Source organism: Mizuhopecten yessoensis, unplaced genomic scaffold (assembly GCF_002113885.1).
Source record: "Mizuhopecten yessoensis strain PY_sf001 unplaced genomic scaffold, ASM211388v2 scaffold716361, whole genome shotgun sequence".
NCBI classification, from domain to species: Eukaryota; Metazoa; Mollusca; class Bivalvia; order Pectinida; family Pectinidae; genus Mizuhopecten; species Mizuhopecten yessoensis.
Window position 1 is genome coordinate 1,344,687 of NW_018480078.1, and position 11,084 is coordinate 1,355,770.

The 11,084-nt window shown below is 35.9% G+C and overlaps 1 protein-coding gene across 1 annotated transcript; it reads right to left on the reverse strand.

Moving 5' to 3' along the window:
• Positions 1-1,965: 1,965 nt before the first annotated feature.
• On the reverse strand, positions 1,966-8,621 carry LOC110443857 (dual specificity tyrosine-phosphorylation-regulated kinase 2-like). The gene has a single exon (XM_021488290.1). The coding sequence runs from the start codon at positions 8,375-8,377 to the stop codon at positions 6,755-6,757; it is 1,623 nt and encodes a 540-aa protein (XP_021343965.1). The 5' UTR covers positions 8,378-8,621; the 3' UTR covers positions 1,966-6,754.
• Positions 8,622-11,084: the final 2,463 nt, after the last annotated feature.

Below are 11,084 nucleotides of genomic sequence, written 5' to 3' on the forward strand. Positions count from 1 at the left end.
TGAACTGAGGATACAAAAACTGAATTGAGGATACATAAACCTGAACTGAAGATACATAAATTGAACTTAGACATAAACTGAACTGACGATGTATACACTGAAATGAATATACATAAAGTGAACTGATACATAAGCTGAAGTGATACATAAGCTGAACTGATACATAAACTGAACTGATACATAAACTGAACTGATGCATAAGCTGAACTGATACATACTCATTGATACATAAACTGAACTGATACATAAGCTGAACTGATACATAAGCTGAACTGATTCATAAATACAACTGATACATTAAGTGAACTGATACATAAAGTGAACTGATACATAAACTGAATTAATACATAAGCTGAACTGATACATAAACTAAACTGAGGATGCATTAACTATGAACTGAGGATACATAAACTGAACTGAGGTTATATATACTAAACCGAGTACATTTATTGAATTGAGGGTACATTAAAATTGAATGGAGTTTGATAAACAGAACTGATACATAAAGTGAACCAAGGATGCACTAACTGAACTGAGGGTACATAAACTGAAGATACACAAACCTAGCTGTTTGCGGATACATAAACCAAAGGTCATCAATTGGAGAGTGTGCTCTAGCACTTATAGAAAACCTTTTCCTTCAAAAGATTTTATAACCTCAGGTGACCCTTATCACAGAAACCTAATTCTCTTATAACTTACATTAAGATTATGTAGCAAAGTTTATAGTGTGTCAGCCTATTGACCGCATTTTGTAGGTTTGGATCTTGTGGAAGGTGTTACAATGTATATGGTTGTGTCCTTGAGCAAGACATTACTCATTATAGGTCGATTCAAAGTATCTGCCTAGAGGAAGTATTATCTGTGCTGTTGTGAACCACTGGAAATACAGACCCATAACATGTGAACACTTCTTCAAACTATAGCATCTGCACACTTACACGTATGTCAGTAAGGAGTATCATGTGGTAGGCTGCCCCCACTCTCTTAATGTACGTCGGTTATTCCTTGAATGTTAAGTGCCTTATAGGTAATTATTTAGCTCACCTGGTCCGAGGGAACGGTTTGTCACTTGTGGCAACCAGCACTTGCCACTTACAATTAGCAACCTGCCATGTTATGCCTGGTCTTCCATATGCAGGTCCTTCTCATCTATGGTACTTACAAACCTGCCCTTGCCACATGGACCTGAGAACTTGTTAAAACCATCGTTACAGGTGTCATTGTTACTGAATTGATTTAAACCCCTAAAACAAGTGAATTAAATCTAAACACCTAAGTTTTGGTCCAAATATAGCTGTAACAAATTCTCAGGGCTCTGTGGCCCTTGTCACTGGCCATGGAAACTTACATTTATAAAGGTATAGTACTACCCCAGTGTCATGATGCTGCCACCAATTGTAACATACAAACAGGACCCATACATCCAGCTTCCGAACAACACTTGGTTTTGCAATTGCTTAACTATTGAGCAAGTCTGAGGATTGTCCCATATTGCTGGAAGCACAACCTTGCTAAAAAGGCAGTATTTTCCCCTCAAACGCTCTGGCTGCTACAGTCACAACCTGGACATCCCCATCCGTGAGGTCTTTGTATCAGAAGGAATTACGAATGGAAAACATGATTGGTTTTAATGATTGAGCAGGTATTTTATCAACTAGACATTGAACATTGCATTTCCTCCAAGAGAAAATAATGAAAATATTGAAAACCCAGTACAGAAGATTCTCCTTAGCCTGCATGTTATCAACTGCTAATTAAAAGTTATAGAACAGCAAGTTTTCCACTTCATCACAGGTACCTACTAGCCAAATATCATGACCCTAGGTCCTCCAGTTCTTCAGAAGAAGTTGTTTAAAAGAAAAAGTTGAGGAACGGTTGACGGACGACGGACGCCGCAGTACGGCATAAGCTCACATGGCCCTTCGAGCAAGGTGAGCTAAAATCAAAACACAACAAATTATATCACATGGAACCTGTGTCATCTTTAATATACATTGTTCAATTACACTTCAGTTAAAAATAATTGATACAGTCTATTTTTGTAATAAAAATTGTCAGTGGGTTAAGAAATTCATATCTGTATAAATCATTGAAGAGATTTTCTACACAAAGCTGCATTTTTAAAATGCAAGCTATCACATTCTCTCTGGTTTGAAATTGTACAGAGACTTGGCAGATGTATGCATGGTACAGAGTATAATATATAATAATGTTTGCACAGTGTGCAAGGTTGAGGACAATGATTGGATGAGGATAGACAGAGGAAACGATTATATACAAAAATCAAAAATCTTTAAGAAAAGGGGTAATAGCTTAAAATAATAATGCAGTAACAAATTTATGTACAAATCAATAAAAAAAACCTCATGATTACAAATTGAATTTGTTCACAATTAATAATAAATCAAGCTAAAAATTTAAAAAGCAAATTTCAACTACACAAGATTTGTCTTACATTTGAATTCACAACCGTAAAGGTTTTATGTAAATAATGGTTTTAAAAAGGTACTTTAAAAACAGTGAGTACCAAGTGGTTTAGATTTTAACAGAAATTTCAATTTATGAACTACATCAAGAAAACAAGATTCACAAACAATGATTTGCAAATATTGAAATCAGCAAAGCTAATTGTTTATATCACAAAATGCTAACAATGGTTTCTTTTTCCATTAATTTGATAGTTTCATGAAGCATTAATAATTTATACATGCAGAAAACAAATTTAAATCAACTACGATGATGCATAATGAAACACAGAGAAAGATCAGAACAATATATATTATGCCGGAGATAAAAAAAACAAAACAATTTTATCCGTAGATTTTCCCCTAGAGTGCTCAAGAGAAGTGTCATAGTTGATATAACAGAATGACATGAAATAATGAAAACACAATTATCAAATACAAACGTACTGATAAATCACCAACCAACTAATTAAAGAGGGCCATCTAAGAATATCTGACTATAGAAACATACAAATGTTATATTGTAATTTTGTCCTTGAGCAAAGTTTTAAAACCTTGTTGATGTACCATCCTGGGGTGTACAATTTCACTAACCTGAGGCCTAGGGTAAGCTGATTTTCATGTTTTGTCTAGAAGAAAAAAATCCACATCTACATTTCACTACAAAAAACATAGGTTATGTAAGTAGAATTTTTCAAAATCTGCTTGTGGCTATGCCAGTACTTTAGATATGAAAATGCACACCCATGTTCTATACTCTGTCATCTCCTGAATTGTATTATTTAATGTTGTTGTATTTCATTGTTAAATGATTGCAATATCATTTCTTCGTATTAAAATCTGGCCTATTATTTCAATGTCTGCTTTGAAAACCAATCGCAACATTTCCAGAACAAAAGGCAATTGTATCATAAAAGTAACAGATGGAAAAACGCACTATTGGTAGAAAAATTTAAAAATTCCTATCTAAATAAAAAGTGTTAATTATAAGTTAATCAAATGCAAATTCTTTAAACGTATAGCACTAGAAATCATTGTTAAAAGACAACTTTAATACAGTCCAAGTGAGTCTTTGTTTTACACAGTAAAGATTTTACACATCAGTGGTGTGATATTAGGCGAGAGATTGGTAGAAGTTGTACCAGGCTATGTAGGAGATCTGTAGTATTGGTGCCACGCTTGGTCTCCCCACATCCACTACTGGCACCAGTTTGCTTCGGTGCTGTACATTGATCACATTCATTGATTATTTCCCTCTTAGCTATATTGCAGTGACATAACTCAAGATTTGGCCTATTGTTTTCCTTCAGTTAGGAGATACTGCCCCCGTGAGTGGGAGGATAGAGGCTTTAGCATTGGCATACGGAATACACCAGATATTTGTTTAACAAACCATTCTCATCGTTAACTGAAGCCACGCCACCACAACAGGAAAATTTCCATATATATTAAATATATACAAATTGGATCATACTGGAGATTTTTGTCTTGATTTGATTTGCTTCATTTCCTTACTATATGCTTTAATGCATTTTGTGATCACAGCAGTGCTACAATATAAATAAATTCCAAAAATGTCAATTCAGCGAATTAAACGGCTACTTAACAAAAAGATAAAAATATGCTGCCTTTGAAAATGTTGAATATAAAGACTTCCCTTTTCTTTGTCCACAATGTGAATGTCTTATAAAACTTCAATATATTCGAACAATGAAAAATATTCAATTTAAAACGAAGCAGTACTCTAATTTCAATATACCAAATTATGTACATGTATGCATACATTACAAATCAGGATACCATTCAATAGTAATGATAAAAAACATTTTGCACATTTAAGAGATTTATCTTTGTAACTCTAATGATGACAAACTTTCACAAAAGCATAAAAGCATATACAATTGTATCCCTATTTAATTCCAGCAGGGAGATTTAAAACATACACATATAGGCAAAATAACATACTTTTGTCATTGATGATCTTTTCCCATGAGTTAATGGCCAAACACTGTTTCCTCAAAAATAACGATGATCCAACGAATCAAAATATTGAAATATAATCTCATTTTGATAAAACGGCAATAACACCTTATAAGATAAGAATTCATGATCATTGTATGAAGGGTTTATTACCTAATGCGAAACATTTTTTTTCATATCATGTGGAAAATTTGAATACATCATTCATCTAGTAAATCCACCGTTTAGAATAAAACCTGTTGTTGAGGATTATTCTAGATTCTAGTTTAAACATTTTTTTGTAAAACAATGAATTATCAACATTTTTGTGATCGTAACACTTCAAGTAGAATTTGGAATGAATATTTTGTTGAGGATGACAGTAGACACTGACAGAGTATTTTCAATAAACAATTCTTGAAATTATATTCCGCCATAAAAATTACAACAATTTTAAATAATACACATCCAGGTATAATAAAAAAATAGTTGCATTCAGTAATATTTTTTTGTGAAAAAAAGAAAAGAAATTCTTATAAATGACCTGCCATTTCGCTTCAAAATACATTCACCTTTAAAGATAGAAATTTGTTAAAAGTACATTAAAAGAAATAAAGTATAAGATGGCACAATTATAAGAAATATACATTAGGTAGGCATTTCCCATACAAGGCAGATGCAAGAGAAACAGAAATATTTAGCTTCCTAACATAAATATACATCTGGGGCAACAATATGACAATGACATCTGACACTAATAAGTTACAGCTATAGTTCAATTACCAAAATAAGACTGTTCCCTTCTTCTGGAAATAATCAACTGCAATCTTTCTAACTCTAAGGAAAGTTAGTAAACTTTCAGTTTTGTCTAAAGAGAATTGGATTAATTCTATAAAGTTATTTAAACCAGAAAAAAAACCCTGCAACAAATAGAAAACACAAAACAAAATACATCAGTTTGCACAGGAGGACACATCAACAGTAGGCTATCTCAGGTTTGGAACATTTTGAGTGGTTGATTGTATGTATACAAACATGAAATGCCTACTACAGGTATAAATGAAAAAGAAAAATCAATGCTTTCAAAGCCAACATTCTAATTTTCCTATGACATTGATTTGAAATATTGTCGTATATATCCACAAATATTGTGAATTGCTATCATGAGTTACAAAAATCTTCAGTGAATCTAGAATATGAGGTAATAAACAAGTCAGCTGATTTTCAGTAAAACATCTTTAAAAGGCACAACATAAAAATTGATACTTAACGTGGAAAAATCAGCTGAAGTACATCTAATGGAAAGCAGAATTTAAGGTAACCACTATCCATTTGAAATTAACACCCCAAAAAAATGAAAATAGCTTCATTGTAGAACTTTTTTTTACTGAAACACAGATTTTATACTTCAATATATAAAGCCATGCCAGCAACTAAATTTAAATTAGAGAATCTTAAGAGATAGACAATGGAAGAAATTGAAAGTTAGGACCTAGGTGAATGGTTTTGTTGGTTTTGTTCATCAGTGGTAATGACAAAATTGAAACTACCTATGCATTAATACGATATCCCAGTTATTGCAGATGGAATACTGATCCTACTTTAACAACCACAGTACCAAAAGTTGAAAAATAATCCAATAGGAAATTCAGATTAGTCACTCTCACTCTCTCTCAAAAACAGGGGGAAACATAACGACTTAGAAAACACATTGTTAAAAAAATCCATCACAGTGATGCTCGATTTGTTATATGCACAAAGTTCATGTGCATTTCCTTTTTTGTCAAAACTCAGGTAGTACATATATATCAGTATAATTTTCCTCCGCCATGTTGGTTATAGAATCTTTCTCCAATATAAAGGCATTAAATCCCTCTAATGTTTCCTGCAACACAAAACCAACTTGCACACACTACAACTCCTAGCTGTCCATGTTCACCCTGTATATATTGGGTACACATTTCATACAATCAATTTCAGTTTATATATGTTCCATAGTGTGCATGTATTATCTCCCCTTAGAAATACATGATACAGTACATATTCCTCATATCTAAGCAGCCATCCTTAAACCCAAGGTGTCGTTGCATCTGTAATTCCACGTAATAACAATGATTTGGCTTTTATGTTGTATAATAACTTCACAGAACATCATTCCACATTTTGTGTATATAAGAAGTAATATTGGACAGGATAAAATACAACACATCATTCAAATACATTTGTGTGCAATATATCTTTCGAAGAATTCTCATCATTATCCATTGGACGGCACGAAGAGTTATGTACGTATCTTGCATTTGAGTAATCACACAATAATATTATCCCTATAAGGTTGATATTTGTGGCAGTTTTGTTCTTGCTACATCAGTGTCTACCATGGGTACAGGGGCGCCAGCCTTTCCTCGACTCGAGCTTCCACTGGGCAGCTTACTACTTGGATACAGTGCACTTGTGTTGGCGGTGGATTTCCGACGAGATGCAGAGTCTGACCTGTTCTCGTTTTGGGGTGGTTTGGGTAATCTACGTCGTAGCCATGCATGACGTAGAGCCTGTGTGGGTGTCATACGAGCAGATGGATCCCATTCTAAACAGCGCTTCAGGAAATCTGTGAAAAGAGGGTCGTCGCATCCTTTTAGTGCACTTGGGTAGGTTTTGTTTCCTGGGGGTCCCCTAGTCTTTCCACGCCTTGATCTTCCACCTTGTAGCACTGTTGAACCATCAGGCATAGTAGAAACTGTGCAGTAGCGAGGGTATCCTTTCGAGCTAATGAAATTCCTAGCGCGTTTAGCACTGTCTAGAAGTTTCTGGGATGGCATGCTCTGTAATTCAATGATACACGCCAGTTGATCACCCTCATCTTCCCCAGGGAATAGTGGGTACCCGGTCAGCAATTCTGCCAAAATGCAACCCAGGCTCCACATATCAATGGGCATACCATACTTGGCTCCTAGAATCACCTCTGGTGCACGGTAGAACCTAGACTGGATATACGTATATATCCGTTGGTGTTCATAGCAGCTTGAACCAAAGTCTATTACCTTTATACCGCTACGGCCCTGTTGTTTGAGAAGAATGTTCTCTGGTTTGAGATCACAGTGAATGATACGGTTCTTGTTCAATGCTTCTAAGCATTGCAATATTGAGTGTGCAAACTTACGGACAAGTTGCAAGCTAAATCCCTGGAATTTGTTTTTCTTGATGAGTTCATACAAGTTCATACTGAGAAGTTCAAAAGTTATACATATATGATTTCTGAATATGAAATGTTCATACATATGTACAATGTTAAATGCATTGTCCTTATCCTGCTTCTTTAGGTGCTCAAGAATACGAATTTCCTCTTGCGCCTGCCTGTGGAAACGCTTTTCATTCCTAACCATTTTCAGGGCAATATGATCATGTGCCTTATGATCATACACTTTCACAACCTGACCAAAGCTTCCCTTGCCAATCACCTTCAATACTTCATACCGGTACGAGATGTGGTCGTGGGGAACCTGCATGTAGGATCCCTGCTCGTCGTCGTAGCCACTGTTATTCGCACCCCCAACGACCCCTTGTCTCTTCTTTGCGTTTGGACCGACAAAAAAGATATTAGGGAAATTGAAGATTTCGTGGTGCTCAAATGAGGTTAGTTTGGTCATGTGCTGCTTCATAGCGGTTTCTGGGCTGAGTCTATTCCTCTTCCCTGAAGCAGATCGCCCTTTATTACTCGTATTGCTGCCTGCACTCGAGCTGGGACGGGGATTGGGTAGGGACCGAGTTTCGTCGGCTGTTCCGACATGGCCATGCTTTTGGTGTTTTCCGTGATCATCGTTATAAAGTTGGGTTACTTTCAGTCCAGCACTCTGGATCTGAGTCCCCCCACCTACTGTCTGAGATGTTAACGGGGGTAGACTATAGGGATGAGCTGGTGCATTCATTCTATGATTTACCCGAGTCGTCATACTACTGATACTTCCCTCCGGTTATGTTCCTTCCACTGCAATTTTATCCATTTAATCTTCCACATTTGTCGAGATGAATATTTCCCACATCTTCCTCAACATGTCTTGCACTTGAATAAACACTTTATTATCCAATTTCGGTGTGTTTCAACACCGATTACTGCACACTCTGTTGCTATTTTCAAGACAAGAATGGAGGATTGGTTGCCAAGCAGAACCCCGGTTCGTCAACGTCACGATATCGTGTTACGTCATGGAAACTGTGGTCACGTGATACAACAAAATATTACACATGGTCGACAAGCGAAACATAAACAAATCGCTGTCAGACACAAAGAGGAATCGATTTACCATGAAACAATATGTTTTCTCGACAAACTTTTCTGATTATTTATTTTGTATGGAATCATAGAATAGTTTACGATAATTGTCATTTGAATGATATCTTGTCAAAGGTAAGAAACGTGATGATTTTTTGTGTACAGCGTTAGTCGTTAGGAGGAAACCTGCTCATTGCTAGATCGACATTTAACATTACTACTATTTTAATCGCTGAGAACGATTGCAGGGAATATAATAATTTATAATAATTTAAGGGAATATAATTGCTTATACGATCAATGATAGTTCAAGGATTTTGATTATGAATTATGAAAAGCAATTTTACAAAAAAAAAAAATATAAACCTGAAAATCTGTATCGTTGCAATAAAAGGAATAAGTAAAATGAAATTATAAAATAACTTGATTTTGCAAATTTGTGAAAGCTATACTTAATGTGCAAATCGATCATTTACCAAACTATTTAATTGTGCATGTTTTCCATTGCCTCAAGCGTAAATAGTTTTAAACATAGACTCTACAGGTTCTTGTTAGATCACCCCTGTTAATGCTTCTTGCTACTAGACTAGCAAGTTCCTGTCCAGAATATTTAGTATCTTTTTATACCCACTTTTTAAACCTGTAAGATTACAGGATATTATTTCCTCTATATCAATACGCACCTGAAATCACGTATTAGTATAGGAATATTAAAACACACCGCAAGAAGGTACCTTAAACTTTCCATTGGTGTCTACTACTATATCAACTCATGTAGCAGATCTTGATTCATCTGATTGCTTTTGACCAGATAGATGGGAATCTCGGGTTCGATGCCAGATCTGACTTCATACAGAGTATGTTACATTTGACACTGACCCAACATATGGTGGTCACGTGTGGCAGAACTAGACTGGGTTGATTGTTAGTGAACAGGTAACTCAGTTGGTAGAGCGTCCGTCTGGAGTTTGGAGGGTCCCAGGTTGGAACCCTGGTCTAGCTGTGCCTCTCCTGTTACAGTGGTGCCTGTGACCAACCGTTAATTGTTTCAAGCATTGGGTGTACACTTGGCAAGGGGATATCAAACCTGGGTTGTAAATTATAAGTTGTCTTTGGGGGTGAAGACTTAGAAAAAGGAGGGAGGAATGTAGCCGAACTGGACTGATCGATTGGTGGTGATCAGGTAGCTCAATTGGTAGAGCGTCCGTCTAAGAGTTCAGAGGGTCCCAGGTTGGAACCCGTGTGGCCTTGCATTTTTCCTTTCCTGTTACAAATGCATGTGGTCATGGATCTGACATTGACCATATATTCCTCATTTAGAAAAGCATTTGCCTGAAACTCAAAGGTTCAAATCTTCATCTGTTCCATTTCATTTTCCCTGTCCTTTCACATTACAACTGAATGCCCATAGCTAATTTTATATTTTTTTTGTGAATAGATTATCTCACCTTCTATGGTCTTTCTTTGGGCCAGATATCCAATATGGATTAGCTTTTGTCAATATACATTGTAAACTTTTATCCTTGTATAACTTGTCCTAAACAACAAAGAGGCCAAGGGTCATGATATTAGGCCCATAGTATGCTTAGATGAAGGGCTATCAAATTTGTTTAAATAAATGACCTTGACCCACTTCAAAGGCCATAGGCCTTTAAAGTTTGAATGTGTTGAAACTTTTAAACAATGTCTTATAAATAACCAAGAGTTGTATAGTCGTGACATATGGCCTGTAGCTTGCTAGAGTAAAGTGCTAAGAAGTTCTTCAAATGAATGACCTTGACTTGCTTTGAAGGACACTGGGGTCAAATGTGTTAACTGAATTAAACAGCTGCTTTTGAATAACCAGGAGGGCTATTGTCCATTGTTTTTGTGCTGCGTAGCATCATTAGCTGGGGTGAAAGGATTTCAACTCATGGCCTTGGCCTACTTTTCAAGGTCACAGGGTCAAACTTATTAATATTATCTGAATAACCCAGATGTCGGGGGTCATTTAAAAACAATTGGACCAGAACATGCTTTAGGGAAGGACTGCCAGGTCCATTTATAAAATAACCTTGAGCTACTTGCAGGGCGCACAGGCCAAATGTGTTAAAACTGTTAAACAACTTCTTATAATAACATAGGTCTAAGGTCATGACATTTGTCCAAAAGTACGATAGGGTGAAGGGCTATCAAGTTTGTTCAAATGAATAAACTCTGACCTAATTAAAATATTTAAACATTCAACTAGGATTTATAAATTCAGGTTTGTTAAGCAAGAGGTCTGGATGGCCTGTATAACTCAACCGGATATTAAACCAATCATGAAAAAGTGTTTTCATCAATGGTAATGTAACAAAAATTTCCCCATTTCTGGCTCTACCTGTCAGTACCAGCTGACAACTCCT

Excerpts from the sequence above, each read along its gene's own strand:
- LOC110443857 (XM_021488290.1), bottom strand. The coding sequence starts at position 8,377 with ATGACGACTCGGGTAAATCATAGAATGAATGCACCAGCTCATCCCTAT.